This window comes from Salvelinus namaycush, chromosome 39 (genome assembly GCF_016432855.1).
Source record: "Salvelinus namaycush isolate Seneca chromosome 39, SaNama_1.0, whole genome shotgun sequence".
NCBI classification, from domain to species: Eukaryota; Metazoa; Chordata; class Actinopteri; order Salmoniformes; family Salmonidae; genus Salvelinus; species Salvelinus namaycush.
In genome coordinates this window covers 4,020,433-4,041,013 of record NC_052345.1, presented here as the reverse complement: position 1 = coordinate 4,041,013, position 20,581 = coordinate 4,020,433, and the positions used below count along the sequence as shown (strand labels likewise).

The 20,581-nt window shown below is 41.1% G+C and overlaps 1 protein-coding gene across 3 annotated transcripts in view; it reads right to left on the bottom strand.

The window, feature by feature from the left end:
* The window catches only part of LOC120032416 (zinc finger protein 883-like), a 32,106-nt gene extending 17,541 nt beyond the window's left edge, over window positions 1-14,565 (bottom strand). Inside the window, exons 1-4 of one of the 3 annotated variants that reach the window (XM_038978514.1) lie at window positions 14,473-14,565; window positions 11,810-11,975; window positions 9,911-10,342; window positions 8,543-9,574 (exon numbers count right to left, since the gene is read on the bottom strand). In XM_038978514.1, coding sequence (XP_038834442.1) covers window positions 8,543-9,574; window positions 9,911-10,342; window positions 11,810-11,975; window positions 14,473-14,538 — 1,696 coding nt within the window. In that variant the 5' untranslated portion in view covers window positions 14,539-14,565. Of the gene's footprint in view, window positions 1-8,138; window positions 9,575-9,910; window positions 10,343-11,809; window positions 11,976-14,472 lie in introns of those variants that run through there. The other 2 variants (XM_038978513.1, XM_038978512.1) reach the window with 2 other exon arrangements.
* Between the last annotated feature and the right edge of the window lie 6,016 nt (window positions 14,566-20,581).

The window sequence follows — 20,581 nt, the reverse complement described above, 5'->3', positions numbered from 1 at the left end:
TTCCACCTCCATGCTTCACGGTTGGGATGGTGTTCTTGGGGTTGTACTCATCCTTCTTCTTCCTCCAAACACGGCGAGTGGAGTTTAGACCAAAAAGCTCTATTTTTGTCTCATCAGACCACATGACCTTCTCCCATTCCTCCTCTGGATCATCCAGATGGTCATTGGCAAACTTCAGACGGACCTGGACATGCGCTGGCTTGAGCAGGGGGACCTTGCGTGCGCTGCAGGATTTTAATCCATGACGGCATGGTGTGTTACTAATGGTTTTCTTTGAGACTGTGGTCCCAGCTCTCTTCAGGTCATTGACCAGGTCCTGCCGTGTAGTTCTGGGCTGATCCCTCACCTTCCTCATGATCATTGATGCCCTACGAGGTGAGATCTTGCATGGAGTCCCAGACCGAGGGTGATTGACCGTCATCTTGAACTTCTTCCATTTTCTAATAATTGCGCCAACAGTTGTTGCCTTCTCACCAAGCTGCTTGCCTATTGTCCTGTAGCCCATCCCAGCCTTGTGCAGGTCTACAATTGTATCCCTGATGTCCTTACACAGCTCTCTGGTCTTGGCCATTGTGGAGAGGTTGGAGTCTGTTTGATTGAGTGTGTGGACAGGTGTCTTTTATACAGGTAACGAGTTCAAACAGGTGCAGTTAATACAGGTAATGAGTGAAGAACAGGAGGGCTTCTTAAAGAAAAACTAACAGGTCTGTGAGAGCCGGAATTCTTACTGGTTGGTAGGTGATCAAATACTTATGTCATGCAATAAAATGCAAATTAATTACTTAAAAATCATACAATGTGATTTTCTGGATTTTTGTTTTAGATTCCGTCTCTCACAGTTGAAGTGTACCTATGATAAAAATTACAGACCTCTACATGCTTTGTAAGTAGGAAAACCTGCAAAATCGGCAGTGTATCAAATACTTGTTCTCCCCACTGTATATATACACTGCTCAAAAAAATAAAGGGAACACTAAAATAACACATCCTAGATATGAATGAATGAAATATTCTTATTAAATACTTTTTTCTTTACATAGTTGAATGTGCTGACAACAAAATCACACAAAAATTATCAATTGAAATCAAATTTATCAACCCATGGAGGTCTGGATTTGGAGTCACACTCAAAATTAAAGTGGAAAAACACACTACAGGCTGATCCAACTTTGATGTAATGTCCTTAAAACAAGTCAATATGAGGGTCAGTAGTGTGTGTGTGGCCTCCACATGCCTGTATGACCTCCCTACAACGCCTGGGCATGCTCCTGATGAGGTGGCGGATGGTCTCCTGAGGGATCTCCTCCCAGACCTGGACTAAAGCATCCGCCAACTCCTGGACAGTCTGTGGTGCAACGTGGCGTTGGTGGATGGAGCGAGACATGATGTCCCAGATGTGCTCAATTGGATTCAGGTCTGGGGAACGGGCGGGCCAGTCCATAGCATCAATGCCTTCCTCTTGCAGGAACTGCTGAAACACTCCAGCCACATGAGGTCTAGCATTGTCTTGCATTAGGAGGAACCCAGGGCCAACCGCACCAGTATATGGTCTCACAAGGGGTCTGAGGATCTCATCTCGGTACCTAATGGCAGTCAGGCTACCTCTGGCGAGCACATGGAGGGCTGTGCGGCCCCACAAAGAAATGCCACCCCACACCATGACTGACCCACCGCCAAACCGGTCATGCTGGAGGATGTTGCAGGCAGCAGAACGTTCTCCACGGCGTCTCCAGACTCTGTCACGTCTGTCACATGTGCTCATGTGCTCAGTGTGAACCTGCTTTCATCTGTGAAGAGCACAGGGCGCCAGTGGCGAATTTGCCAATCTTGGTGTTCTCTGGCAAATGCCAAACGTCCTGCACGGTGTTGGGCTGTAAGCACAACCCCCACCTGTGGACGTCGGGCCCTCATACCACCCTCATGGAGTCTGTTTCTGACCGTTTGAGCAGACACATGCACATTTGTGGCCTGCTGGAGGTCATTTTGCAGGGCTCTTGCAGTGCACCTCCTTGCACAAAGGCGGAGGTAGCGGTCCAGCTGCTGGGTTGTTGCCCTCCTACGGCCTCCTCCACGTCTCCTGATGTACTGGCCTGTCTCCTGGTAGCGCCTCCATGCTCTGGACACTACGCTGACAGACACAGCAAACCTTTTTGCCACAGCTCGCATTGATGTGCCATCCTGGATGAACTGCACTACCTGAGCCACTTGTGTGGGTTGTAGACTCCGTCTCATGCTACCACTAGAGTGAAAGCACCGCCACCATTCAAAAATGACCAAAACATCAGCCAGGAAGCATAGGAACTGAGAAGTGGTCTGTGGTCACCACCTGCAGAACCATTCCTTTTTTGGGGGTGTCTTACTAATTGCCTATAATTTCCACCTTTTGTCTATTCCATTTGCACAACAGCATGTGAAATGTATTGTCAATCAGTGTTGCTTCCTAAGTGGACAGTTTGATTTCACAGAAGTGTGATTGACTTGGAGTTACATTGTGATGTTTAAGTGTTCCCTTTATTTTTTTGAGCAGTGTATATATATATACAGTACCAGTCAAAAGTTTACATACCTACTCATTCAAGGATTTTTCTTTGTTTTTACATTGTAGAAGAGTAGTGAAGACATCAAAACTATGAAATGACACATGGAATCATATAGTAACCAACAAAGTGTTAAACAAATCAAAACATTTTAAATAGGAGAGATCTTTATTTTTTTTGCCGTTTAAACCGAACAGAGGAATGTGGAGGATCAAAGATGATAACTAGGGCTAGACATTTTGTACAACACAGCAGGCCTATACTGTTAAAACCAGACATACCCGATTCATTGTGGAAGCTATTGTTTCTTTTTATGGCATGAAATGTTTCAAGCTACAGTACAGTTTGACTACTTTGTTGTAGTGTTCGGATAATGACTTGGGAGTTGCCGAGAGAAAATTTGATTCTCAAGCCTGCAACTGATGCGCCCCTATACCAGAGCAATCCAACATCTATTTAAATATCAAAACGTAAGTAAGTTAAAAGAAATAAACATCTCATGTAGCCTAATATTACTTCAGAAAGTTCCCGGATAACATTTTACGTTATCTATAAAAGTCGAGTAAATTCAAGAAAACGTTCAACAACACCCACCTTCGATTAAGAATCCGGTTGTCTGCTATCGTCTACTTTTACCTGGCAGCCACATGGAACACATGCGCAAAGAGGGAGTATCTCAACAGGCCTATCTCTCGTGAGGGAGTGTCTGGGAATGACTTGTTCTGGTCTTTCGCTGCTGCTATAATGGCAGCTGCTGTACACTACTAGCACAGATAGGACATAGAACTGTTTATGCAAGTCTTTGTAATGGGTGCATCGAACCTAATTCACAAGTAATTCTCCTGTCAAAATAAACATTAGTCCAGTGGTGGAAAAAGTGCCCAATGTGTCATACTTCAGTAAAAGTAAAGATACCATCATAGAATATGACTCAAGTCAAAGTTACACAGTAAAATTCCACTTGAGTGAAAGTATTTGGTTTAAAATATACTTAAGTATCAAAACTAAATGTAATTGTTCAAATATAAGTACAAATAATTCAAATGTCCTCATACAAAGCAAACCAGACAGCACAATTTTATGTTTTTTTCTATTTGCAGATTGCCAGGGGCACACTCCAACACTCAGACATCATTTACTGATAACCAGGGGCACACTCCAACACTCAGACATCATTTACAGATCGCCAGGGGCACACTCCAACACTCAGACATCATTTACAAACAAATGTGTTTAGTGAGTCTGCCAGATCAGAGGAAGTAGGGATGACCAGGGATGTTCTCTGTTTAGTTAGTCTGCCAGATCAGAGGCAGTAGGGATGACCGGGGATGTTCTCTTGATAAGTGTGTGAATTGAACCATTTTCTGTACTGCTAAGCATTCAAAATGTAACGAGTACTTCTAGGTGTCAGGGAAAATGTATGGAGTAAAAAGTTTATAATTTTCTTTAGGAATGTAGTGAAGTAAAAGTAAAAGTTGTAAATATATAAATACTAAAGTACAGACACACAAAAAAACCTACTTAAGTAGTACTTTAAAGTGTTCAACTGTTCAGAGGAATTAGGCATTCATGGTTTAATTGCTGCAACAAAAAAAACACTCCTAAAGGACTTGCTTGGGCCAAGAAACACGAGCAATGGACATTAGACGGGTGGAAATCTGTCCTTTGGTCTGATGAGTCCACATTTGAGATTTTTGGTTCTAACCTCCGTGTCTTTGTGAGACACAGAGTTGGTGAACGGATGATCTCCCCATGTGTGGTTCCCACCATGAAGCATGGAGGAGGCGTGGGGGTGCTTTCCTGGTGACACCGTCGGTTTTTTATTTAGAATTCAAGGTACACTTAACCAGCATGGCTACCACAGCATTCTACAGCAATACGCCAGCCCAGCTGGTTTGCGCTTAGTGGGACTATCATTTCTTTTTCAAGAAGACAATGACCTAAAACACACCTCCAGGCTGTATCAGGACTATTTGACCAATAACAAGAGTGATGGAGTGCTGCATCAAAATGAAGTGATGGCACCGGAGGGGATGGCTGCCGTCTTACCGGCTCTTAACCAACCATGCTATTTTGCTTGTTTTTTCGCGTTGTTCCTCACTTGTTTTGTACATAATGTTGCTGCTACCGTCTCTTATGACCGAAAAGAGCTTCTGGACATCAGAACTGCGATTACTCACCTCAGATTAGACAAAGAGTTTTTCTTCAATGAGTTGGACGGGAGGGATATACTACCCGACCATTCCCAGATTCCTGTCATTCGCTGGAGAAGGAAACTGAGATTTTGCGGAGAAAGATCAGGGTGCCTTGTGAGGATCAGGCGACAAGTGGCTAATCTGCCTTTGCCTTCCGTCCTGCTAGCTAACGTTCAATCGCTGGAAAATAAATGGGACAAACTGAAAGCACGTATATCCTACCAATGGGACATTAAAAACTTTAATAGCTTATGTTTCACCGAGTCGTGGCTGAACAACGACATTAAGAACATACAGCTAGAATATTGCCTCAGATATTTATCGCTCTTACAAGAACTTGTGAATTCAATTAGGCTTTAATACAAAGTAGCAAATGCCGTGCTGGTCCACGAAACTGCCGATTTCCCTGAGCACTGGCTCTGCTTTTATACACATATGAGTACATCCCTTATGTTACGAATCCCTTTTGGCCCGGCAGTCTAGGGGGATGATATCGAAAACCGTAACATAACTCATGCAAATTATAGCAGTGAAAAAGTAACAGTGAGAACAAAAACCACAGACAACTAAATTACCGTCAAAAACTCAGGGTTTATTTGCAAACACACAGTAAACAGGGGGCAGGAAAAGGGGCTGAGCTGGACCTAAGGAAAGAAACAAATATCCAAAAACACCCCTAAACTAGCCTACTTCAACAACAGCTAACTAACTAACCAAAAACACAGAGGGTGGTCCGCCCAGTTCTATTTAGACAAAGTTTACCCAGGGGTAGTGTATGCCCATGGGCAACTTGTCTTAGTACCCCCTTCCCCACCATGAACAAACAGTCAAACACCAAAACAAAACTCACAGCATAACGGACAAAGTGACATGTAGCTGCTAAAACCAAACAAGAGATCAACAGACAGATGGCATTGACAGAGAGATTGCTCTCCAGAGAAAATAACTGACAGGGTTTTTAAACCAAGGGAAAGGGGTTGTGATTGGGTAAGGGAAAAGGAGCAGGTGTCTTCTGATTAGCGACTGATTGGTGACTGATTGGGGAATGATGATTGTCACCTGTGAGGGGAGAAGGAGAGAAAATAAATACACATACAGGATACCTGTATCCATAACACCATATGTAAATTAAGTTACTCCCCTTAGTCCTTCTGCCACCATTATCTTTTAGTCTGAGTTCTTTGCTTGTTCACGCCCAATAATGCCCATATCTGCTTCCGGATAGATTATAATGGTGGCAGGACCCCTTCATACAAAAATAATACATACATTGCATGCTCATGTTTCACCTGTTGGTCATTCTGCTACCATTCTCCTTCCTGTGTCCTTCTGACAATAGTATGTCCAGCTGTCATAAATGTACTTATGGCCTTGGTTAATGTACTCTTTGGCATGTTACCCTTTTCAGAAATAGCAAATCATCTTGTCATCTTCTCTTCCTATGGCCAATGTAATTTTTGTCCTTGCTACTTCAGCATAGCAACTACACCTATTTATATTACATTAGCTCCCACAAAGGCACCTCAGCAAACAAGAAGCCACTGCTCCAAAACCGCCATAAAAAAAGCCAGACTGCGGTTTGCAACTGCACATTGGGACAAAGATTGTACAATTTGGAGAAATGTCCTCTGGTCTGATGAAACAAAAATGGAACTGTTTGGCCATAATGACCATCATTATCTTTGGAGGAAAAAGGTGGAGGCTTGCAAGCCCGAAGAACACCATCCCAACCGGGAAGCACGGGGGTGGCAACATCATGTTTTGGGGGTGCTTTGCTGCAGAAGGGACTGGTGCACTTCACAAAATAGATGGCATCATGAGGAAAGGAAATGATGTGGATATATTGAAGAAACATCTCAAGACATCAGTCAGGAAGTTAAAGTTTGGTCGCAAATGGGTCTTCCAAATGGACAATGACCCCAAGCATACTTCTGAAGTTGTGGCAAAATGGCTTAAGGACAAAAAAGTCAAGGTATTGGAGAGGCCATCACAAAGCCCCGACCTCAATCCTATAGAAAATGTGTGGGCAGAACTGAAAAAGTGTATGCAAGCAAGGAGGCCTACAAACCTGACTCAGTTACACCAGCTGTCAGGAGGAATGAGCCAAAATTCACCCAACTTATTGTGGGAAGCTTGTGGAAGGCTACCCGAAACATTTGACCAAAGTTAAACAATTTAAAGGCAATGCTACCAAATACTAATTGAGTGTATGTAAACTTCTGACCCACTGGGTATGTGATGAAAGAAATAAAAGCTGAAATAAATAATTCTCTACTATTATTCTGACATTTCACAATCTTAAAATAAAGTGGTGATCCTAAATGAACTAAAAAAGGGAATTATTACTAGGATTAAATGTCAGGAATTGTGAAAAACTGAGTTTAAATGTATTTGGCTAAGGTGTATGTAAACTTCTGACTTCAACTGTATGCATCTGTTGGTCACAGATACCTTTAAAAAACGGTAGTCAGTGTCTGGTGTGACCACCATTTGCCTCATGCCGTGCGACATAAGATAAAGGATTTAATGTATTTTTGTATTGAATACATGTGTCGTGGAAAATACTACCAAGGACTCAGTCAAACTTAAATGAATCATTCTTTACTTTTAGCAAGCTGGAGAGGTTGCAACAAACTTAATGCACCATAGTACACATCGGTCGGGAGCTCTTTCGGGGCAGTCCCGTATGTTCTCTTATATACTGCTTACACAGACAAGTTATATTTGCATGATTTACATTATTCATCATTAACGTTTGGTTCCTGCATGTAACTTATAGAACATATTCTGGGCATTCTGCCAAAAGGTCTGAGGGGATCATGACTGTCTCCCCCTCACATCTCTACCCAGCACCTACAGGAACCAATGATGTATGAGACAAGATGTACAATTCAAGGTTCTCTCTTCAGACAACATTTCCCCCACACATGAATATACCCCTACTATTGGTGAAACATTTTATTGTACATTATTTAATGGATAATATGAGTTAATGAAATAAGATACAGCTCTGAACACCTCCTCCCCACCACACACAGCACTCCCACTCCAAGACGATTGATACATATGGATCCAGAGCTGCATATTATGCTACACAGGTTACCATGGTAATCAGACTTAAACTGTTAGAGAATGGGAGACGTAACTGTTAGTGGAATTTTGTAACTATGTGTCCGTTAACCAATTCAATTAAAACACTCTGTCCGTTTCTAATGATTTGTAAGGTTCTTATTTGCATAAAATAGACAAAGACCAGTCCCCAAATTAATCAATAGCGTTTATTCTCGAGAGCTCTGAACATAATCACATGTACATTAGTTTATATATCACACATTGAGTCATCACGTCCTAAATGTCCCTTCTACTCTCTGACAATGACAAAGCTGCTTTTTAATTCCATTCCAACACATACATATTGCTTATCATGTGCTGCCACATGTTACACAATCTACTGCAAGCCCTACGGTTTCTCCCTCCATGGGTGGGGAGACTTTCTTCCTGTTATCAGTTTCACAGTGGTCACAAGTTGTCTGTCACAATTTGTCTGCTAACACTTCCTCTTTGCCTATGTAGAAACATTCTTTATCAGACAGGGTAGAATTATGTTAGTTACAATCCTGCATTAAATGTATACATTATTTAGTCATTATTCATAAAAATCCTATAACAATAACTCTTTGCAATATGTTTTCTATTGAAATGTTATTTAGGAATCTGGAACCGGTGCCGGAGAGAAACGAGATGAAAGAAAACATGTTTGAGCTTTCTGGTGTGTTATCAGTGACCCTGAATGAGCAAAGCTCTTTCCACATAGACAGGAATAAGGTTTCTCTCCTGTGTGTATGCGTTGGTGTGTAGTCAGGGTTCCTGATCGACTGAAGCTCTTCCCACACTGATCACAGCTATAAGGCTTCTCTCCTGTGTGTATTCGTTGGTGTACAGTCAGGGATCCTGAACGATTGAAGCTCTTCCCACACTGATCACAGCTATAAGGCTTCTCTCCTGTGTGTATGCGCTGGTGTGTAATCATGGATCCCGAGTAACTGAAACTCTTCCCACACTGATCACAGCTATAAGGCTTCTCTCCTGTGTGTATGCGTTGGTGTACAGTCAGGGATCCTGATTCACTGAAACTCTTCCCACACTGATCACAGCTATAAGGCTTCTCTCCTGTGTGTATTCGTTGGTGTACAGTCAGGGATCCTGAACGATTGAAGCTCTTCCCACACTGATCACAGCTATAAGGCTTCTCTCCTGTGTGTATGCGCTGGTGTGTAATCATGGATCCCGAGTACCTGAAACTCTTCCCACACTGATCACAGCTATAAGGCTTCTCTCCTGTGTGTATGAGTTGGTGTATAGTCAGGGATCCTGAGTAACTGAAACTCTTCCCACACTGATCACAGCTATAAGGCTTCTCTCCTGTGTGTATGCGTTGGTGTGTAGTCAGGGATCCCGAGTAACTGAAACTCTTCCCACACTGATCACAGCTATAAGGCTTCTCTCCTGTGTGTATGCGTTGGTGTTTAGTCAGGTATCCTGACTGATTGAAGTTCTTCCCACACTGATCACAGCTATAAGGCTTCTCTCCTGTGTGTATGCGTTGATGTTTGCTCAGGGTTCCTGATCGACTGAAGCTCTTCCCACACTGATCACAGCTATAAGGCTTCTCTCCTGTGTGTATGCGTTGGTGTCTAGTCAGGTCTCCTGAGTTATTGAAGCTCTTCCCACACTGATCACAGCTATAAAGTTTCTCTCCTGTGTGTATGCGTTGGTGTCTAGTCAGGGCTCCTGAGTTATTGAAGCTCTTCCCACACTGATCACAGCTATAAGGCTTCTCTCCTGTGTGTATGCGTTGGTGTATAATCATGGATCCCAAGAAACTGAAACTCTTCCCACACTGATCACAGCTATAAGGCTTCTCTCCTGTGTGTATGCGCTGGTGTGTAATCATGGATCCAAAGAAACTGAAACTCTTCCCACACTGATCACAGCTATAAGGCTTCTCTCCTGTGTGTATGCGCTGGTGTACAGTCAGACGGTAACCTTTAGTTAAACTCTTCCCACACTGATCACAGCTATAAGGCTTCTCTCCTGTGTGTATGCGTTGGTGTGCAATCAGGGATCCTGAGTGATTGAAGCTCTTCCCACACTGATCACAGCTATAAGGCTTCTCTCCTGTGTGTATGCGTTGGTGTCTAGTCAGGTGTCCTGACTGATTGAAAGTCTTCCCACATTGATCACAGCTATAAGGCTTCTCTCCTGTGTGTTTGTGTTTAGTCTGGGCTCCTGACTGATTTAAGTATTTCCCACAATCAAAGCAGGTATAAGGTCCCTCCCCTGAATGAATTCTCAGATGAGATTTTAAGGTTTTAGATGCATGCTCTAGAGTGTGAATTTGCTCATGAATTGTCAAGTCTTGTTTAGCAAAACTCTTCCCACAGTCAGAGCAGCAGTGGTGAGGTTTCTTCCCTATACGTCTCTGCTGGTGTTTCTTGAGGTGTTCTGGTCTGGAGAGACTCTTCTCTTTCATGTCAGCATCATGATGTTGTTGAGGCTCCCCAGATGATAAGCACCTCCCACTAAGAGAGCAACGATTAGGGATGTCCCCTGTGAAACAAAGACATTGAATAGTTAGGTTTTGCAAATATGGGTCCATAAACAGATGGGTCCTTCCATGAAATTAAGGCCTTTTGCTTCCCTTTCATATTTTTCCAGTAGAAATTGAGCACCAGTATTACATTTTAAATCTGTTATTAAATAATATTAATGAACACTTGCTAAAGTGACAAAATTCTGAATTGTGACAAGTCCCTCCGTCAACCCTGTGTAACTTCTAGAAAGATTTTTACCCAACTAATTCAATAATTTATCCAAGTTTTACCATCATTGAGTACAGTTACAAGCGCAGAATAATACGTTAATTGTGAAATCAATTAGCATAAGAGTTTGATTTAAACATTGACATGCTTTGAAAGAACAATTTCCCTAATAAACCTGTTTACATGAACACCTACCTGACGGGACTTTGAAAAACGCTGAAAATTGGCAATCAAAATAAACGTTCTACCACCTCGACTATGTTTTTTTTAAAGCAGTATAACGGTTGTATGTGAAACTATTTCTAAGCTGCATACTTTCAGTTTTTCCTGAACTCACTGGACTCGGTCAAAAGAAGTTAGCTGGCGCTGCTTGTGTTAGAACATGCAGAATAAATACACCTCTATAACTCTGATTAAAGTGTTTAATGTCCTAATCATTGTAAAGATTGATAATGAAAACAAGGTGTTTTTAAAGGCGTATGCTTCCTTCTGTTATGACCTTACACCAATTAAGATCAGCAGAGTAAGGTGTTTACATGACTAATGCCATACTCAGCCTACTGCCATAATCAGTTTAATAGGAAATGATTAGTGTGCATGTAAAGCACTAGTTATTTGGTTACTTTGACAGTCATTTCTGAACATTATTTATTTCATGTAATTAGTGATTCATTTACATCTGTCCCTCATTAAGGTCAATCCATGTTTAATATGGTGAAACTGTTCCTTACATTTTTTGGGCAAAAGAAACATTGAACGTCAACTCAGAGTAAAAGCAGGTTTCCTAGTGCTAGTCTTATCGATTCTCTGGTGTTTTTTGTAGAAAACTGAGCAAGTGAACCATTTTACCCAGAAATTGATATGGTAGAATAATGTTTTTGTGGAGCTAGCATTCAATTTTCACTCCCCGTGGAACAAAACTAGCTTCCATTACCCCTGTCATGAGACAATTGGTGGCTGATTTAAAGGACTATTTCACCATTGTAAACTAGTGGTTTTGTTGTTTTCAGTAGTCCCCTGTTACTTTATTTAGCACTTACTACAGTATGTACTTTCATATAACCTCTTGAGATGGGAAAACATGTTTTTATTACATCGAACATGTGCTCTTCATAACAGAAAGTTAAAATTAGGTGAAATCAAACGTTTTTGGGGGGGACCAAGTTACACTTCTCAAAATTGGGTGGAACTACCAAATATTTTCATCAATATAATTAACCAATTAATTGTTAAAGAAGCAGAGTAATCCACACACCATGGTTTTTACTTAATGAAATCATATCTCCATGTTCCTCTTCTCCTCTCTCAGTTCCACTCTGCCCCGGTGTTTTCCTGCAGTCGACCAGAACCAGCAGTAAAGTACGGAGAGGCGGTCGACTTGGGGACTCCTGGAGGGTGGAGGGGGACGGGCTAGCTTTGTCCTGTTGGCCACAATAAGTTAACAGTTGATCATTAAACCAAATATTGTATTAAGTCAGTCTAAACCTCTGATTTAGGTGCATCCCTCGAACATCTCCTTCCACCTGAAATGTTCAATCGTTCACTACAACCCACAAATCTAAGAGCATTGGATTGGTGGGCATGTGCTAGTTTCCACCATATTTCTTATACCAGTCATTTAATATCAAACAACACGGAAGAGGAGAAGCAAGAGGGTCAAATGGGGGGGTCACTAGTTACCACAAACAAAGCCATAAACCACACCCATTTCTACAACTTATCTTTTTAAATGTGATTTTAACCCTAACCTTAAAAACACTAACGTTATGCCTAACCCTAAATAAATAAAAGTACGTTATAGATGTTCGACATTGTTGCAACTAGTGAAAACACGCATATCTGCCCTCTCATTGGCTATAATGGTCCCATTCTTCCCTTCCTCGGCCCTAAACCCTCAGCCCTTGAATTGCGTTTTACATCCGAGTGTACCTTAAAAATGTCCCTTAACCAAGCGAGGGAGAGTGATGATCGGAGGCAACGTCCTTGGTGGAAATCTTGAAGATTAACTTAAAAACAACCAACCTAAAGCTATCAATGTACCTAGTAAGCCAACGTATCTAGCTAGTGTCGTGGAATTATTGGTCCAATAATGTGGGAAGCTTGTGGAAGGCTACCCGAAACGTTTGACAAAAGTTAAACAATTTAAAGGCAATGATTCCAAATACTAGAGTGTTGGGAATGTGGGAATGTGATGAAAGAAATAAAAGCTGAAATAAACAATTTTCTACTATTATTTTGACATTTCACATTCTTAAAATAAAGTGATCATAATTGACCTAAGACAGGGAATTTTTACTTGGATTAAATGTCAGGAATTGTGAAAAACTGAGTTTATATGTATTTGGCTAAGGTGTATGTAAACTTGACTTCAACTGTACCTTCCTAATACAGGTACATGTCTAGTGGTTCCTATCAATGATTAACTAATGAGCATGTCCAATAGCCTTCACAAGACCAGGCTAATGTAACTATCAATGATTAACTAATGTGCATGTGTAACAGTTTAACTTTACGTCCGTCCCCTCGCCCCGACCCGGGCGCGAACCAGGGACCCTCTGCACACATCAACAACAGTCACCCAAGTCTCAGAGCAAGTGACGTCACCGATTGAAAGGCTATTAGCGCGTACCACCGCTAACTAGCTAGCCATTTCACATCCGTTACACATGTCCAATAGCCTTCACAAGACCAGGCATGACCCCGAATGGTTAAGCCTGTATTGACTCAGCTTGCACATACACATTGGTTCTGCTTACACATATACTAATGGTTAACCCTATATCGATTCTGCTGACTACTTCTAAGAAAACAGTATAGGTACTGGAAAATCCCCAACACTAGCACTCATGTCAGGTAGCTAGCTACAGTTACCCATAGCTGGCTAGCTAGTTTTATAGTTTGGTCATTTATTCCAATACATTTCAGAATTGCACTCCTCACTACAAAACTAAGCCAATTTGCCAACACTAATATATATATTTATTTAAATTGCAAACTAGCTTCATATTTTTACTGAGATACCGAAAATGCTGGTTGTTGATTAAATTTGACACTTAGCGGCCACCAGAGTTTGACATGTGACTACAGTTTGCAATGACTTGTGGGTCAAATCAACCCCGCAAGTGACCAAAGTTGTTCACTCGCTCCTTCAAGCTAAATCGAGGGCCAACGTTAGGGAATTAGACCTCCCTAAAATGGCAATCAAACTGCATCCGGTTTCGACGGGGATACCCCCGAGGGAAAAACATCGTGTTTGGACTGTAGCCATTTCTTTTCTTTGTTAGAACGGCCACTTGAATATCTGGTTAAATAATGGCTAATATGTAAGAAATTAGTGAAGGAATGTGAACACTTAGGGAGGAAGGATAGAATTAGGTTAAAGTCACAGATTCCTAAACATGATTGTATGAACTGCTTAATTTTGCTGGACCCCAGGAAGAGTAGCTGCTGCGTTGGCAGCTAATGGGGATCCATAATAAATACTGTAATGAAACAAGCTGGGAGCAGGTCTCGAACCCTCGACCTTCTAGCCCGAAGTCCAGCGCGCTATCGAATGCCGCAAAAGCATGCTCGAGCGGCAGAGTCGATATCCGCGCTTATAAACCCAGGGTCGTTACAATACAACTGATATAGTTGTAGGCTACTTTTTTTAATTTAACTAGTTAAGTCCGATATAGAAAAAAAATCTTATTTAGAATCACGGCATATGAACAGTGGATTAACTGACTTGTTCAGGGACAGAACGACAGATGTTTACCTTGTCAGCTCGGGGATTCGGTTACTGGCCCAACGCTCTAACCACTAGGCTACCTGCCGCCCCAAACAGAACACAGCAATGTGGAGGTTCAAAGATGATGAAAACTAAGCCTAGACATTTTATACAACACAGCGGGCATATAATGTTAAAACCAGACTTACCCGATCCATTGTGGAAGCTACTGTTTCTTTGTATGATATGAACTGTTCGCCGCTTGCTGTCCGCATCAACAATTTGTTGTTTTCTTGTTCTTCTTTAAGGTTTAATGGCAGACTACACCTATTGCCGCCACCTACTGTACGGCGGGTGAACAACAAATACAAATATCCATCCAAATTATTTACATCGTAGGTAAAGAATTCATGCAGTACATCTCTCCATAATTGTGTCAAATCTTCATGAATTTGTTCCATTATAAATCAGATTCTTTACATGAATACCATTAAAAAAAGATGCAACACTGTTTCTGGGTGGTGATTAGAATTGGTTCAATTTTAATGTATCTATTTTTTTAACTTCATGTAGTGGTTGGCAGGGTAATATGAATGAATAATTTTATTAAAAACTTCCTTAATTGTGTTAGTAAGTACGTATGTGTGAGACAACAGATATTATCAATAAAACGATTTCAATAAGGCATGACATTAGGTATATAGATAGATACAAAATCCTGTTGATACAAGGCAAGGCATGTTGTTGAATGGACCAAAACAAAAACAAATCTTTACTACTATTGAGTCAACAGCGGTAATCGAAGGTAGGTTCTGAGGGTCTTAACATGTTCCTGAATATTAAAGCAACACCTGAGGGAATGGAGACTAAAACAATTGTAAATTCTTTAGGCGTTGTAGGGATCTTGTAAAGTGATAAGAATGAGTCATAATAAGACCCTCTGCATTTACAAGTTGTCTCACCAATAGGATATTATTTCTGAACCAATATTCTAAAAACAAAGATTTATTGTTACACAATATGTGCTGATTATTCCAGATATAATATACGTGTGGAGAGAAATTATGCTTCTAAATGAAGGACCATGACTAGAAAACCTGCCAATGAAAAGAAGAGTTTCACTGGAACTTTGTCAATAGCAAACCAACATGAAGTTAAGGCCACCAAAAGTAGAAAAGACATGATGAGGAATGCAGTTCCACATAGAAGTGGGTCTTCTTAGTAAGTGTTTTATCAAACTGATCTGAACACTATTATTTAAGGTAGGAATGTCCAGAAAATTCAGCCCACCATACTCATAAGTGTTCAATGCAACAGTTTCCTAATGTGACGGTGACGGTTTCTCCACAGAAAGTTGAAAAGCATCTGGTCTGTAGAAAGGGTTTTACATGGAACCCTAAAAAGTTCTACCTGGAACCAAAGAGGTTCTACCTGAAACTCAAAAGGGTTCTCCTATGGGGACAGCAGAAGAACCCTTTAAGGTTCTAGATAGCACCTTTATTTCTAAGAGTGTAGTGCTGCTACGCCCACTCTTCTACAACACTTCAACCGTCCAAATAAATTATGTCATGGAGCATCACCATGGCGATGATGATTTGTGAGACGTCATTGGGTCGACAATCCCCAATAGTGACTTAATGACATTTGGAGTTCCTGACATCATTTGTTTGGCTTCTAACTGTTAGAGAGGATGGCTGCATCTGAAATGTCACCTGACAGTATATAAGGAATAGGATGCCATTTCAGACACAGACTATGTGTAGGTCTATTATATTCTGGTGGATGGATGGTGTAATAGACTGCTCCAATTGGCGTAGCGGTCTAAGGCACTGCATCTCAGTGCACGAGTCATTGCTGTAGTCCCTGGTTTGAATCCTTGCTGCATCACATCCGGCCGTGATTGGGAGTCTCATTGGGCGGCACACAATTGGCCCAGCGCCGTTCAGATTTGGCCGGGGTAGGCCGCCATTGTAAATAAGAATTTGTTCTTAACTGACTTGCCTAGTTAAATAAAGGTAAAAATATATATCTTTTTTTTAAATGAACATGGTAATCTGCCTAGATACAATTATCACTTACTTGATTGGTTATGTTACCCTTTCTATGAGCTTATAATATAAACACAAACTTGAAAGGTACTGTTCACTTGAATGTTAATCATGTCAGCACGGTGTAACAGCCATTTACAGCATTTTTTGTTCATTTTTCTTCCTCTTCCCCAGTCCACTTAAACTTTTCTTATTATTTCCCATGAGCTTCACCCGAGTACCCCCTAGTGGCTGGAAAACAACTGTATTAAGCCTCTTACAGTTAATCCTGTGACCTCTGAACTTTGATACGTTGATAGAACGTGCTGCCTCAAACATGCCCCTACTACCATGTTTTGGATTAGTAAAATTTCCCAAATGAGCTCCTCTCTCCTGTCCAGTTGTTATTATTAGTTGTTCTATAGGTGATAAAACCTAAAATACTACAAATGGATTCAAAAGAACAAACGTATGGATTGTAAATGGAGCAGCCATCCACTGTCAGGAAGAACATACAGAACTACAGCAGAGGATATTAGCCCAGAGAACAGTAGCGATGGAAAATGGCTACTATGCAAGGCGGACAAGTGGACGAGTACAAAGAATCGCGGGAGGATTTTGAAAGCGATCTTGAGCTTTTGGAGCTATGGATGTTTGCAAATGACATTAAAGACGACAAGAATGTCAGTGTGTTTCTTTCTGTGATCGGTGCAGAGACATATGGACTATTAATAAATCCTCTTGAGAATACAGGGGGTGCTGTTTCAACTTCGACATTTTGCCTCTCCAAATTAAACTGCCTCGTTATCAATTCTTGCTCGTATAATATGCATATTATTATTACTATTGGATAGAAGACAAATTCTAGTTTCTAAAACCGTTGAAATTATGTCTGTGGGTGGACCAGAACTCAATCTACATCGAAAATCCTGACATGACTTGCGAAGCTTTGAAACCTAAGCTCTGATCTGGGTTCAGTTTTAAAGCCTGTGTATATGCTATGGCTGGAAATGAACTGCTCCCGCCTTCCCCTGGATGTCAGTAACCAATGAGAAGTGGAATGGGGTCTCTCCGTGCTTCTCAGAGTTTATAAAAGGAGATGGAGTGACGTGACCGTTCCTTTCGACAGCGCGCCAGAACGCAAGATGGACATCAGATTTGCATGCTCAAAAGCACTAGTTATCGAACAAAGATATATCCGTCTGTGATTTAATTCGTTATAGGTGTTAGAAACATCATAACGAAGTTATTTGAAACCGATTTATATCAGTTTATGCGAGTATATTGCTATTTTTCTGAATTTCCTTAGTATTTCGTTTGAAGATTTGGACATGTGTGTGCGACATAGCTACTGTTAGCAGCTCATTCAAAAGGTGAAGGGGACGTTTTAAAACAAAGCAACCATTCTATTGGAGAAAGGACACTTTGCCCAAGATACTGATGGAAGCTCGACCAAAAGTAAGAACTATTTATCATGTTATTCCGTTTTTATGTGGAAAAATGTAATCGTGTTTGATTAGCATGTTTGCAGGCACTGGTCTGGCTGCAACGCACACTATATGTCTAGTAACGTTAATTTTAAAAATCTAACACAGCGTTTGCATTAAGAACTAATTTATCTTTCAATTGGTGTCCAACTTATATTTTTTAGTCAAGTTTATGAATAGTTTTTTTATTATAGTAGGCGCTAATCCAAGATGGCGCCGGCTGGAATGCATGCAATGTTTTGATAGATTACATCGATTTATGCTGCTAAATATGCACATTTTCGAACAAAAGCTATATGCATTGTGTAATATGATGTTACAGGACTGTCATCTGAAGAATTCTGAGAAGGTTAGTGAAAAAATTAATATATTTTGGTGGCGATAACGATATCGCCCCTTTTGCCTGGATTCAATGCTGGGGTGATGTTAGCTCATGTGGTATGCTAATATAACGATTTATTGTGTTTTCGCTGTAAAACACTTAGAAAATCTGAAATATTGTCTGGATTCACAAGATGTTGGGCTTTCATTTGCTGTAGGCTGTGTATTTTTCAGAAATGTTTTAAGATGAGTAATTATTTATTTGACGTTGGTCTCTGTAATTATTCTGGCAGCTTCGGCACTATTTCAGATTGTAGCTGCAATGTAGAACTGTGATTTATACCTGAAAAATGCACATTTTTCTAAAAAAAACTATGCTATACCATAAATATGTTATCAGACTGTCATCTTATGAAGTTGTTTCTTGGTTAGTGGCTATATATATCTTTATTTAGTCGAATTAGTGATAGCTTCTGATGGAGTAAAAAAATGGTGGTGTAAGAAAAGTGGTGTCTTTTGCTAACGTGGTTAGCTAATAGATTTACATATTGTGTCTTCCCTGTAAAACATTTTAAAAATCAGAAATGATGGCTGGATTCACAAGATCTGTATCTTTCATCTGGTGTCTTGGACTTGTGATTTAATGATATTTAGATGCTTGTATTTACTTGCGACGCTATGCTAGGCCATGCTAGTCAGCTTTTTTACTGTGGGGGGTGCTCCCGGATCCGGGATGAGTACCAAGTAAAAGCTAAAAGAGACTGATCACACCTGATACACCAAGTACTTTGCAGTACTTGGTGTATGGCCAGGCACGACTCCATGGCCAGGCACGACTCTAACACCATCATTAAGTTTGCAGACGACAACAGTGGTATTCCTGATCAACGACGAGACAGCCTATAGGGAGGAGGTCTGAGACCTGACCGGGTGGTGCCAGAATAACAACCTATCCCTCAATGTAACCGAGACTAAGGAGATGATTGTGGACTACAGGAAAAGAAGGACCGAGCACGCCCCCATTCTCATCGACGGGGCTGTAGTGGAGCAGGTTGAGAGCTTCAAGTTCCTTAATGTCCACATCACCAACAAACTAGAATGGTCCAAACACACCAAGACAGTCGTGAAGAGGGCACGACAAAGCCTATTCAGAGGAAGGCCCTAAAAATTGACAAAGACCCCAGCCACCCCGGTCTCAGACTGTTCTCTCTACTACCGCATGGCAAGCGGTACCGGAGTGCCAAGTCTAGGACAAAAAGGCTTCTCAACAGTTTTTACCCCCAAGCCGTAAGACTCCTGAACAGGTAATCAAATGGCTACCCGGACTACATACTACCTCAATTGGCCCGACCAACCAGTGCTCCCGCACATTGGCTAACCGGGCTATCTGAATTGTGTCCTGGCATCCACCACCCGCCTATCCCTCTTTTTACGCTACTGCTACTCTCTGTTCATCATATATGCATAGTCACTTTAACCATATCTACATGTACATACTACCTAAATCAGCCTGACTAACCGGTGTACAGTATATAGCATCGCTACTGTTATTTTTCACTGTCTTTTTACTGTTGTTCTAATTTCTTTACTTACCTATTGTTCACCTAATACCTTTTTGCACTATTAGTTAGAGTCTGTAAGTAAGCATTTCACTGTAGGGTTGTAAAGAACCTGTTGTATTCGGCACACGTGACAAATACACTTTGATTTGATTTGGAGTATGAGGAACTGAAGCTAGTGTTGCTAGCTCACTACAAACCAAAACCTCTGGTGATTGCAGAGAAATTTCATTTGAAAAAACGTAACCAGAAGGAAGGAGAGTATGTGTCTGATTATGCGTTAGCTTTGCGATAGCTGTCAGCTAATTGTGTTTTTGGTCCATATCTAGGAAAGGCATTGAGAGATCAGTTGGTAAGTGGACTGTGCTCTGAAGCTTTGCAGCACAAGATGCTAGCAGAGAAGGATCTAACATTCAGAAAGGCATGTGAGATGGCATTGTCAACGGAGTTAGCTTCCAAGAACACCAGGGATATTTCAGAGTAAGCAAAAGAGTAAATGCAGTGAATAAAAATGCTAAAACATTTCCCAGGAGAGGAAAAGGACAGTTCAAGGGCAGAAATGACAATGGAAAGAAACAGTATCAAAACAATGACACAAGGCAAGAGAATTCTGGTCAGCAACTGTCGGGTTAGGTTCCTTGTTCCTTGTCAATCATTGGCTTATTGGTGAAATCAGCAGTCAGATAAATGTATTCTTTAAGTGAACCAATCGAACCTTTATTAATGCAATTGAAGACAGATGTTAACAATGGGAACTCAGCATGTGTGTCTGAGTAAGTTCTGCAACCAATCAAAGGGTGCAGCTGATTATATACCTGTGATCACTCCCTGGTGGTGTGATCACCTACATCAATGTATATGTGCAGCAATAAGCTGAGGTTACCTGATAAGGTAACCTAGTACAGTAGCTTCTCGGAATTCTAA